The sequence below is a fragment of the Hyla sarda genome, chromosome 8, assembly GCF_029499605.1.
Source record: "Hyla sarda isolate aHylSar1 chromosome 8, aHylSar1.hap1, whole genome shotgun sequence".
NCBI classification, from domain to species: Eukaryota; Metazoa; Chordata; class Amphibia; order Anura; family Hylidae; genus Hyla; species Hyla sarda.
The window spans coordinates 43,466,479-43,479,612 of NC_079196.1; the positions used below are offsets into that span (position 1 = coordinate 43,466,479).

At 42.6% G+C, this 13,134-nt stretch overlaps 1 protein-coding gene across 5 annotated transcripts in view; it reads right to left on the minus strand.

Moving 5' to 3' along the window:
- Window positions 1-2,945: 2,945 nt before the first annotated feature.
- Window positions 2,946-13,134, minus strand: part of KCNH7 (potassium voltage-gated channel subfamily H member 7) — a 467,074-nt gene continuing 456,885 nt past the window's right edge. For all 5 annotated transcript variants that reach the window (XM_056533460.1, XM_056533458.1, XM_056533456.1 and 2 more), the window contains 2 exons: window positions 8,656-8,848; window positions 2,946-3,619 (listed from right to left, as the gene is read on the minus strand). In XM_056533460.1, coding sequence (XP_056389435.1) covers window positions 3,362-3,619; window positions 8,656-8,848 — 451 coding nt within the window. In that variant the 3' untranslated portion in view covers window positions 2,946-3,361. The remainder of the gene's footprint in view (window positions 3,620-8,655; window positions 8,849-13,134) is intronic.

Here is a 13,134-nt window from a genome sequence, read left to right on the forward strand (position 1 = left end):
GAAGGATTAAGATTTTTAGATAGAAGTAATTTACAAATCTGTTTAACTCCCTGGCACCATTTGATTGATCATGGTTTCCTGTGGAGTACCCCTTTAACTTACCTCCTGATGTTCCCATGGTTGCCACCGGTATCACTGTTCGGTCCTTTGGTGCGGTCTTCTTCATGTTTTTGGGGCCCAAAGCACTTCATCACTGCAGCTCTGCTAATTGCGGACCACAGTGATGTCCCGCCAGTGCTCAGGCAGGCACAATATGTCACAATGACACCCAGCAATTCCCTTGCCAAAACGGGACACCACTGTAGATGGCGATTAGCAGCTTCAGTGTTATGTGTCAGGCCCCAGAAACAGGAGGAAGACTGCAGTGGAGAACCAAACAGCCATACTAGCGGCATCAGGGAAACGGCGGAAGGTAAGTAAACATTTATTTCTTAATTTATTTTTTAACTGCGTCAGCCTGGACATATGGGGGGAGATTTATCAAAATCTGTCCAGAGGAAAAGTTGCGGAGTTGCCCATAGCAACCAATCAGATCGCTTCTTTCATTTTCCAGAGGCCTTTTCAGAAATGAAAGTAGTGATCTGATTGGTTGCTATGGGCAACTCTGCAACTTTTTCTCTGGACAGGTTTTGATGAATCTCCCTCATGGAGCTAAAAAATTTTTAAAACAATTTCCAATTGTTTAATAAATTAACATACTGTATATTGGTAAATAAAGTTATTCTACTATGTCTATGTGGTCTCTCATGCTTTTCTTCTGCGTTTAATGCAAATTGTTCTATTGTCTTCATTAGCCCAATGTCCTGTCTAGTGTACATCCTGTAACAGACTTCCTGTTCCTGTGTACACTCTAGCCAGAAATTCAGCCTAATCTAGTTCCCTCTCTCTATGGCTTCTTGGCTATAACCCTTCCAAAATAGTGGAAAGGACCTAGCATTGGCTGAAATTCCAGCTGCACTGTATGCAGGGACAGGAAGTTTGGTACCATATCTACACTAACATGAAAAACCACAGAAAGGTAGTAAAATGACTTTATTCACCAATATATGGTAACTTATCAGATGGCTGTTGATGAAATGCTAGTTCCCCACATGCTCAGTGAATGTAATTTAAATAAAGAGAAAGAAAGCTGCAGTCAGACCCCTATGTAAGGATATCTAACTGTTACTGAAGCCAATGCCTTACATTTTAGTTGATGTATATAATTGTGTGGCTCAAGAACAGCCCCCTTCCTGATCGGAGAAAAGAAATGGAGGAAGATGCTTTGTAGGAATGGGATCCCAGCTTTCTTTGTGTCTTGCAGTGATAGTAAAGGGGTTTTCTAGTTTAGATAACCCCTTTTTTTGTATATTAGGGAATTCTGAGTTAATATGGGACAAGGGGTCCCCAATTCATGACCCTCATCTCTTGGCTAGTGTAAACAGTGGTTACAAAGAGCATTTCTTGCTCTGGAGGACCTGTCTTGTTCGGCATTACACCGGCAACCTACTGATTTGAATGGCACCATGTAATACTGCATTTCACCAGTGGTGGAGTTATAGAGAAGTCAAACACTTACTGCCAGGTTTCCGCATAGATTACAGCCGATCTCTGATGTTTTTAGCAGGAGGACACTCAATGATCCGCTTATTGTTAAAGAACCCCTTCCAAAAAATTAGTGATTGTCCAAAACGGAGATCTCCTTAACCATATTTGTCTAGAAAAATATTTAGTTGGATACAACAGCTTATTCCCTATTCACACAATAAGCATCACAAGGATGTGAATACAATGTAGTTATGCAGCAACCATCTATTATCATATACCCGTACATCAAGCAACCAAAGTAGTTTATCTGGTGCATCAGGTTTTACAAAATAAAATCAGTTTTTGTCTTAAAGGGATTGTCCAGGAAAAGAAGAAACCTGTGTATGTTGTCAAAAAGTATAATATAGCAACTTACTAATATAATGTTATTAGCCATAGTGCACAAATCTTTCCAAATTAGCTGTGCTGTCTGGCTTGTAGCGGTGACGTCACCTCACAGGCTGTAAATGCAGAGAGCTCACTTCCATCCGCCCCCTCCCTTCCCTCCTGTCTGCTCAGGACGAGACCAGTGATGTCAAAGGGGATCTGGTATTACTGCTCATTAGCATGATTAGATAAGGCAGCAGAAAGCCTTTCTCAATAACAGTAGTTTCCATCAGAATGGACTCCCTGCTGCCTTATCTAATCATAAATCTAACAAGCAGAAATGTGGGCTTCCTCATTCGCTTTACTGGTCTTGTCTTAAGAAAAAGTGAGGGTTCCGGAGAAAGGAGGGATGGGAGCTCTCGGCATTCAGAACCTGTGATGTGACGTCACAGCTTACAAGGGAGAGACCACAGCTGATAAAAGATCTGGGCACTATAGCTTATAACATTATATTGGTAAGTTGCTTTATTATACGTTTTGACACCATACACAGGTTGTCTCTTTTGCAGGACAAGCCCTTGTTGGTGTATTGGCTGAAACTTGTAAAAATTTGGCTTTCAAGCTACAAACGATTTATGGGATTCTGAATTCTTCAAATTTCAAGAGCCCCATTGGCCTGAGGTAGACAGTCAGTGGCTGTTCGAAACAGAAGCCTATGCATGACACAACAGGTCTGGTGTTTCTTAACCAGTGTGCCTCCAGCTGTTGCAAAACTACAACTCTCAGTATGCCCGGACAGCCAACGGCTGTCCGGGCATGCTGGGAGTTGTAGTTTTGCAACAGTTGGAGGCACTCTGGTTGGGAAACACTGATCTAGTCAACTGGTCCAGTCCGAATGAATAGAAAGGTACGGAGATAGACGCCTCTACGTTCCGATAGCTCACGTTATGCAGTGGTATGAAATGCTAGCAATACATCGTATAAGCGGTCACTTTAAAGAATGTACAATCCGGAAGAATGAAAAACAGCGACCCCCCCACCCCCACCCCCGACTCCGTCCAGTTGAAAGTATCCACACGGATAATATTACGTCTCTGAGAAATAATTTAATATCATTCTTCATGCGATAAAAAAACAAAACAAAAATTAAATTAAATAAATTAATAAAACAGCTTCGGAACATGCAAGTGTTTAAAAAAATAATAAAGATTAACAAAAATGTAAGGTGCCTCGTGATGCTGGCAGTTTTATATTTTAAGCATACAGTCTTCGACTTCTCAAACGTACCTTTAGTTAGCTTCGAACGTATCAAAATATACAGTACTTTTGCATATTAGATATCCATATTGTTGCCCCTGAGTCAAGTAAAGAGGATTTTTTTTACATACAAAGAGGAAAACAGCCATTAAAAGCACTTACAATTTATTTTGAAGGTACTTATAAAAAGAAATTCTTTTTTTTTTTTGGATTATATTCCAGGAAGACCAGGGTCAGATTCGTGCCTGTGCAGGGACATGTTCCCTCTGTGATGCATGGAAGAATCCGGCAGAGACGTGTGTCTCAGCGGGTTGAGATATGACGTGCATTGCCTCGGCTGGAGCTCCAGCGGAGGAGACGGGTGCTCCTGGTCCAGCAGCGACGTCAGGTTGTCCTCGGACGCTACGTTTAGATGGATGGCGCTGGGAATAGATTCTTTGGGCTTTTCAAAGTCTACAAAATCGGGGCTCTGTGAAGAAAATGACTCTGTATTATTACCAAACTATGTACGGAGGGTTAATTTCTCTGCTATCGTTGTATTGCTCTTATTATCTGAACACTCAGACACCTCTGTGTAAATGACCTCTATGTTGTGACTTTATTGTGTCAATTTTCCTACTACTCTGATATCAATAAACACATTTTCCATATAATGTGGCATCACTGTGCATAGGATTCAGGTGCTGTAACTTTAGTCAGTAAATTATTCTTTTACTCTGCTGATACAACTGATCATATTGACTCAATGCTGTGACATCACTGTGTGCATTATCCTTGTGCTCTGAAATCATAGTTACATAGTTACATAGTTACATAGTTAGTACGGTCGAAAAAAGACATATGTCCATCAAGTTCAACCAGGGAATTAAGGGGTAGGGGTGTGCAAATCCCTGTATATTATCCCTGTACTGTGACATCACTGTGTATTATCCCTGTACTGTGACATCACTGTGTATTATCCCTGTACTGTGACATCACTGTGTGTTATCCCTGTACTGTGACATCACTGTATATTATCCCTGTACTGTGACATCACTGTGTATTATCCCTGTACTGTGACATCACTGTGCATTATCCCTGTACTGTGACATCACTGTGTGCATTATCCTTGTGCTCTGAAATCCCTGTATATTATCCCTGTACTGTGACATCACTTTGTATATTATCCCTGTACTGTGACATCACTGTGTATATTATCCCTGTACTGTGACATCACTGTGTATATTATCCCTGTACTGTGACATCACTGTGTATATTATCTCTGTACTGTGACATCACTGTATATTATCCCTGTACTGAGACATCACTGTATATTATCCCTGTACTGTGATGTCACTGTGTGTATTATCCCTGTACTGTGACATCACTGTGTATTGTTCCTGTACTGTGACATCACTGTGTATTATCCCTGTACTGTGACATCACTGTGTGCATTATCCTTGTGCTCTGAAATCCCTGTATATTATCCCTGTACTGTGACATCACTGTGTATTATCCCTGTACTGTGACATCACTGTGTATATTATCCCTGTACTGTGACATCATTGTATATTATCCCTGTACTGTGACATCACTGTGTGTATTATCCCTGTACTGTGACATCACTGTGTGTATTATCCCTGTACTGTGACATCACTGTGTGCATTATCCTTGTGCTCTGAAATCCCTGTATATTATCCCTGTACTGAGACATCACTGTATATTATCCCTGTACTGTGACATCACTGTGTATTATCCCTGTACTGTGACATCACTGTGTATATTATCCCTGTACTGTGACATCACTGTGTATTATCCCTGTACTGTGACATCACTGTGTATATTATCCCTGTACTGTGACATCACTGTGTGTATTATCCCTGTACTGTGACATCACTGTGTATATTATCCCTGTACTGTGACATCACTGTGTGTATTATCCCTGTACTGTGACATCACTGTGTGTATTATTCCTGTACTGTAACCTCACTGTGTGTATTATTCCTGCACTGTGACATCACTGTGTGTATTATCCTTGTGCTCTGAAATCCCTGTATATTATCTCTGTACTGTGACATCACTGTATATTATCCCTGTACTGTGACATCACTGTGTATTATCCCTGTACTGTGACATCACTGTGTATATTATCCCTGTACTGTGACATCACTGTGTGTATTATCCCTGTACTGTGACATCAATGTGTATTGTCTCTGTACTGTGACATCACTGTGTGTATTATCCCTGTACTATGACATCACTGTGTATTATCCCTATACTGTGACATCACTGTGTGTATTATCCCTGTACTGTGACATCACTGTGTATTATCCCTGTACTGTGACATCACTGTGTGTATTATCCCTGTACTGTGACATCACTGTGTGTATTGTCCCTGTACTGTGACATCACTGTGTATATTATCCCTGTACTGTGACAGCACTGTGTATTATCCCTGTACTGTGACATCACTGTGTATTATCCCTGTACTGTGACATCACTGTGTGTATTATCCCTGTACTGTGACATCACTGTGTGTATTATCCCTGTACTGTGATATCACTGTGTATTATCCCTGTACTGTGACATCACTGTGTGTATTATCCCTGTACTGTGACATCACTGTGTGCATTATCCTTGTGCTCTGAAATCCCTGTATATTATCCCTGTACTGTGACATCACTGTGTATTATCCCTGTACTGTGACATCACTGTGTATATTATCCCTGTACTGTGACATCATTGTATATTATCCCTGTACTGTGACATCACTGTGTGTATTATCCCTGTACTGTGACATCACTGTGTGTATTATCCCTGTACTGTGACATCACTGTGTGCATTATCCTTGTGCTCTGAAATCCCTGTATATTATCCCTGTACTGAGACATCACTGTATATTATCCCTGTACTGTGACATCACTGTGTATTATCCCTGTACTGTGACATCACTGTGTATATTATCCCTGTACTGTGACATCACTGTGTGTATTATCCCTGTACTGTGACATCACTGTGTATATTATCCCTGTACTGTGACATCACTGTGTGTATTATTCCTGTACTGTGACATCACTGTGTGTATTATTCCTGTATTGTGACATCACTGTGTGTATTATCCTTGTGCTCTGAAATCCCTGTATATTATCCCTGTACTGTGACATCACTGTATATTATCCCTGTACTGTGACATCACTGTGTATTATCCCTGTACTGTGACATCACTGTGTATTTTATCCCTGTACTGTGACATCACTGTGTGTATTATCCCTGTACTGTGACATCACTGTGTATTGTCTCTGTACTGTGACATCACTGTGTGTATTATCCCTGTACTATGACATCACTGTGTATTATCCCTATACTGTGACATCACTGTGTGTATTATCCCTGTACTGTGACATCACTGTGTATTATCCCTGTACTGTGACATCACTGTGTGTATTATCCCTGTACTGTGACATCACTGTGTGTATTGTCCCTGTACTGTGACATCACTGTGTATATTATCCCTGTACTGTGACATCACTGTGTATTATCCCTGTACTGTGACATCACTGTGTATTATCCCTGTACTGTGACATCACTGTGTGTATTATCCCTGTACTGTGACATCACTGTGTGTATTGTCCCTGTACTGTAACATCACTGTGTATATTATCCCTGTACTGTGACATCACTGTGTATTATCCCTGTACTGTGACATCACTGTGTATTATCCCTGTACTGTGACATCACTGTGTGTATTATCCCTGTACTGTGACATCACTGTGTGTATTATCCCTGTACTGTGATATCACTGTGTATTATCCCTGTACTGTGACATCACTGTGTGTATTATCCCTGTACTGTGACATCACTGTGTATTATCCCTGTACTGTGACATCACTGTGTGTATTATCCCTGTACTGTGACATCACTGTGTATTATCCCTGTACTGTGACATCACTGTGTGTATTATCCCTGTACTGTAATATCACTGTGTGTATTATCCCTGTACTGTGACATCACTGTGTGTATTATCTCTGTACTGTGACATCACTCTGTATATTATCCCTGTACTGTGACATCACTGTGTATTATCCCTGTACTGTGACATCACTGGTGTATTATCCCTGTTCTGTGACATCACGGTGTGTATTATCTCTGTACTGTGACATCACTGTGTGTATTATCCCTGTACTGTGATATCACTGTATGTATTATCCCTGTACTGTGACATCACTGTGTATTATCTCTGTACTGTGACATCACTGTGTGTATTATCCCTGTACTGTGACATCACTGTGTGTATTATCCCTGTACTGTGACATCACTGTGTATTATCCCTGTACTGTGACATCACTGTGTGTATTATCACTGTACTGTAATATCACAGTGTGTATTATCCCTGTACTGTGACATCACTGTGTGTATTATCTCTGTACTGTGACATCACTCTGTATATTATCCCTGTACTGTGACATCACTGTGTATTATCCCTGTACTGTGACATCACTGGTGTATTATCCCTGTTCTGTGACATCACGGTGTGTATTATCTCTGTACTGTGACATCACTGTGTGTATTATCCCTGTACTGTGATATCACTGTATGTATTATCCCTGTACTGTGACATCACTGTGTATTATCTCTGTACTGTGACATCACTGTGTGTATTATCCCTGTACTGTGACATCACTGTGTGTATTATCCCTGTACTGTGACATCACTGTGTATTATCTCTGTACTGTGACATCACTGTGTGTATTATCCCTGTACTGTGACATCACTGTGTGTATTATCCCTGTACTGTGACATCACTGTGTATATTATCCCTGTACTGTGACATCACTCTGTATATTATCCCTGTACTGTGACATCACTGTGTATTATCTCTGTACTGTGACATCACTGTGTGTATTATCCCTGTACTGTGACATCACTGTGTGTATTATCCCTGTACTGTGACATCACTGTGTATATTATCCCTGTACTGTGACATCACTCTGTATATTATCCCTGTACTTTGACATCAATGTAATTCTTCTTCTTCTCCTGAAACATTATTGTGTACCTTTGTACTGTGACATCATTGAGTGCATTATCCTTTCACTGTAACAGCTATGTGTGTTGTCCTAGTGGTGTGATGTCACAGCGTGTATTAGAATTCTACTTTTAAAAAACACACAACAATATGAAGACCAAAATTATTACAAACTTTTCATATTCTGAACTTGCTGCTGAAGGCGGTCATGATACAGCGGGGCCCCTTTCCAGGTTTTACAATAAGGTCCATAGATTACTGTAATGCATCTGGACTAACTGTCTCAGAAATAATTTAATATTTTACAAAACATACACATAATAATATAATTGGCCTTACTATACTAACAGATGTCTGAGAACTACAATCCCTTTAAGCGACACCCTGCAGTTAGCACAGAAGTGTTCTCTATGCCAGTGTCTGGCACCATTACTAGCACAGTGTTCATACATTTGGAGACAGATTATACATATGGCGGCATGGTTTGGCTATGTCCTTGCCTGTGATGATGGAGTGAAGCTCCTGTCTGTTTTGATAGACGCACGAGGATGCTGACTCTGCACTTGTCTGACCGCCGGCCTTTGATATTCTGAACTGGCAGTGACCATGCTGTAAGCCGGCGGAACAAGCGAGGACGGTTTCTGCAGCAGCTGAAGAATAGCTTGGATATCAGCAGCCATTTGTGATTCTATCCTGTAATTATAAATTAAGTATAAATTCATAATAAATAATGATAAATAATAATCATAATAATAATTAAGTGCAGTTTTCTTCTTAGCAAGTGTTCTGGAGAATCGGTCACATTCCAGAAGTCATTATTCTTTTTATACACAAATTTATTTTATACTCAATCATACCAACTTTTCAGGTAGCTTTCCATTAATATCGGTGCTTCACTAGAACTAGAAGTCTTAGAAAGTAACCGGGAATGTATGGAGAGATTTTTGGTTTGGCATACATTCCCAGTCAGTTTCTTAGACTCTGAAATTGGAGTGAAACACTGATAATAAGAGAAAGCTAAGTTAAAAGTTGTCATGATTGAGATTCTTTGCATATGCTTTCTTCACAGAATATTCAGTGGCGCTCTATTGGTTGTTCTATATATATATATATATATATATATATATATCTCATATCTATCTATCATATCTATCTATCTTATATCTATATATTTATCTATCTCATATCTATCTATCTATCTCATATCTATCTATCTGTCTGTCTCTATCTATCTATCTATCTATCTATCTATCTATTTATCTATCTATCTATCTATCTATCTATCTATCTCATATCTATCTCCTATCTATCTATCTGTCTGTCTATCTATTTATCTCATATATCTATCTATCTAGAGGCAAATTCATAGTGTAGGGTTCGTCCCAATGAGGTCACCTTATTGTGGTATGATGGTACATGCTATTTGGCCAAATGGTAAGCTAAGTACCTCAATTTTTCATTACAGCAATATGTTGCATTTCATATTTCATATATATCTGCTGCATTCTCCTGCTTGTGTATATTTAGCCTAGCAGCGTGCACCTGTATGCCAGGTCCATGCAATAGTTGTGTATCAGTATGTGCTGGCCAACTTATCCTTTTTCTTTCTTTCTTTCTTTCTATCTCATATCTATCTATCTATGTATCCACATATCTATCTAACAAATATCTATCTATCTATCTATCTTGTCACGATGCCGGCTGGCAGGTAGTGGATCCTCTGTGCCAGAGAGGGATTGGCGTGGACCGTGCTAGTGGATCGGTTCTAAGTCACTACTGGTTTTCACCAGAGCCCGCCGCAAAGCGGGATGGTCTTGCTGCGGCGGTAGTGACCAGGTCGTATCCACTAGCAACGGCTCAACCTCTCTGACTGCTGAAGATAGGCGCGGTACAAGGGAGTAGACAGAAGCAAGGTCGGACGTAGCAGAAGGTCGGGGCAGGCAGCAAGGATCGTAGTCAGGGGCAACGGCAGGAGGTCTGGAACACAGGCTAGGAACACACAAGGAAACGCTTTCACTGGCACAATGGCAACAAGATCCGGCGAGGGAGTGAAGGGGAAGTGAGGTATAAATAGGGAGTGCACAGGTGAACACACTAATTGGAACCACTGCGCCAATCAGCGGCGCAGTGGCCCTTTAAATCGCAGAGACCCGGCGCGCGCGCGCCCTAGGGAGCGGGGCCGCGCGCGCCGGGACAGGACAGACGGAGAGCGAGTCAGGTACGGGAGCCGGGATGCGCATCGCGAGCGGGCGCTACCCGCATCGCGAATCGCATCCCGGCTGGAGACGGTATCGCAGCGCACCGGGTCAGTGGAGCTGCCCGGAGCGCTGCGGTAGCAAGAGAGAAGCGAGCGCTCCGGGGAGGAGCGGGGACCCGGAGCGCTCGGCGTAACAGTACCCCCCCCCTTGGGTCTCCCCCTCTTCTTAGAGCCTGAGAACCTGAGGAGCAGACTTTTGTCTAGGATGTTGTCCTCAGGTTCCCAGGATCTCTCTTCAGGTCCACAGCCCTCCCAATCCACTAAAAAGAACCTTTTTCCTCTGACCGTCTTGGAGGCCAGTATCTCTTTCACTGAGAAGACGTCAGAAGAACCGGAGACAGGAGTGGGAGAAACTAATTTGGGAGAGAAACGGTTGATGATGAGTGGTTTAAGAAGAGAGACATGAAAGGCATTAGGAATACGGAGAGAAGGAGGAAGAAGAAGTTTGTAAGAGACGGGATTAATTTGGCACAAGACTTTGAAAGGACCAAGATAGCGTGGACCCAATTTGTAACTGGGGACACGAAAGCGGACATATTTAGCGGAGAGCCATACCTTGTCTCCGGGAGCAAAAATGGGGGGAGCTCTTCTTTTCTTATCGGCAAACTTTTTCATGCGAGATGAAGCCTGTAAAAGAGAATCTTGGGTCTCTTTCCATATGGTGGAAAGATCACGAGTCACTTCATCTACAGCGGGCAAACCAGAGGGCAAGGGAGTAGGGAGGGGGGGAAGAGGGTGACGGCCGTACACCACGAAAAATGGGGATTTGGAGGAAGATTCAGAGACTCTAAAGTTATACGAGAATTCGGCCCATGGTAGAAGATCTGCCCAATCATCCTGGCGGGAGGAAACAAAATGTCGTAAATAATCACCCAAGACCTGGTTAATTCTTTCTACTTGTCCATTGGATTGAGGATGATATGCAGAAGAAAAGTTTAATTTAATCTTGAGTTGTTTACAGAGAGCCCTCCAGAATTTTGACACGAATTGGACGCCTCTATCCGAGACTATCTGTGTGGGCAACCCGTGAAGACGAAAAATGTGTACAAAAAATTGTTTAGCCAACTGAGGCGCTGAAGGAAGACCAGGAAGAGGGATGAAATGTGCCATCTTGGAGAATCGATCAACGACCACCCAAACAACAGTGTTGTCACGGGATGGGGGTAGGTCTGTAATAAAATCCATACCAATCAGAGACCAAGGCTGTTCGGGGACAGGCAGAGGATGAAGAAAACCAGCGGGCTTCTGGCGAGGAGTCTTATCCCGGGCACAGACAGTGCAGGCTCGCACAAAGTCCACGACATCCGTCTCCAGAGTCGGCCACCAATAGAAGCGAGAGATGAGTTGCACAGATTTCTTGATGCCCGCATGGCCTGCGAGATGGGAGGAGTGACCCCATTTGAGGATTCCGAGGCGTTGGCGTGGAGTGACGAAGGTCTTCCCTGGAGGAGTTTGCCTGATGGAGGCTGAAGAAGTGGAAATCAGGCAGTCAGGAGGAATGATGTGTTGCGGAGAGAGTTCAACTTCCGAGGCATCCGAGGAACGAGAGAGAGCATCGGCCCTAATGTTCTTATCGGCAGGCCGAAAGTGAATTTCAAAATTAAATCGGGCAAAGAACAGAGACCACCTGGCCTGGCGAGGATTCAGCCGTTGGGCAGACTGGAGATAGGAGAGGTTCTTGTGATCGGTGTAAATAATAACTGGAAATCTTGATCCCTCCAGCAGATGCCTCCATTCCTCAAGTGCTAATTTAATGGCTAGAAGCTCTCGATCCCCGATGGAGTAGTTCCTCTCCGCCGGAGAGAAGGTCCTAGAAAAAAAACCACAAGTAACAGCATGCCCGGAAGAATTTTTTTGTAGAAGGACCGCTCCAGCTCCTACAGAGGAGGCATCAACCTCCAATAGGAAGGGTTTAGATGGGTCAGGTCTGGAGAGCACAGGAGCCGAAGAAAAGGCAGACTTGAGCCGTTTAAAGGCGTCTTCCGCTTGAGGAGGCCAAGACTTGGGATTGGCATTTTTTTTGGTTAAAGCCACGATAGGGGCCACAACGGTAGAAAAATGTGGAATAAATTGCCTGTAATAATTGGCGAACCCCAAAAAACGTTGGATAGCACGGAGTCCGGAGGGGTGTGGCCAATCTAAGACGGCAGAGAGTTTGTCTGGATCCATTTGTAGTCCTTGGCCAGAGACCAAGTATCCTAGGAAAGGAAGAGATTGGCATTCAAACAGACATTTCTCTATCTTGGCATAAAGTTGATTGTCACGAAGTCTCTGAAGAACCATACGGACATGCTGGCGGTGTTCTTCTAGATTGGCAGAAAAAATCAGGATATCGTCCAGATATACAACAACACAGGAGTATAAGAGATCACGAAAAATTTCATTAACAAAGTCTTGGAAGACGGCAGGGGCGTTGCACAGGCCAAAGGGCATGACCAGATACTCAAAGTGTCCATCTCTAGTGTTAAATGCCGTTTTCCATTCATCCCCCTCTCTGATGCGGATGAGATTATAAGCACCTCTTAAGTCCAGTTTGGTAAAGATGTGGGCACCTTGGAGGCGATCAAAGAGTTCAGAGATGAGGGGTAGGGGGTAGCGGTTCTTTACCGTGATTTTATTAAGACCGCGGTAGTCAATGCAAGGACGTAGAGAGCCATCTTTTTTGGACACAAAGAAAAATCCGGCTCCGGCAGGAGAGGAGGATTTACGGATAAAGCCTTTT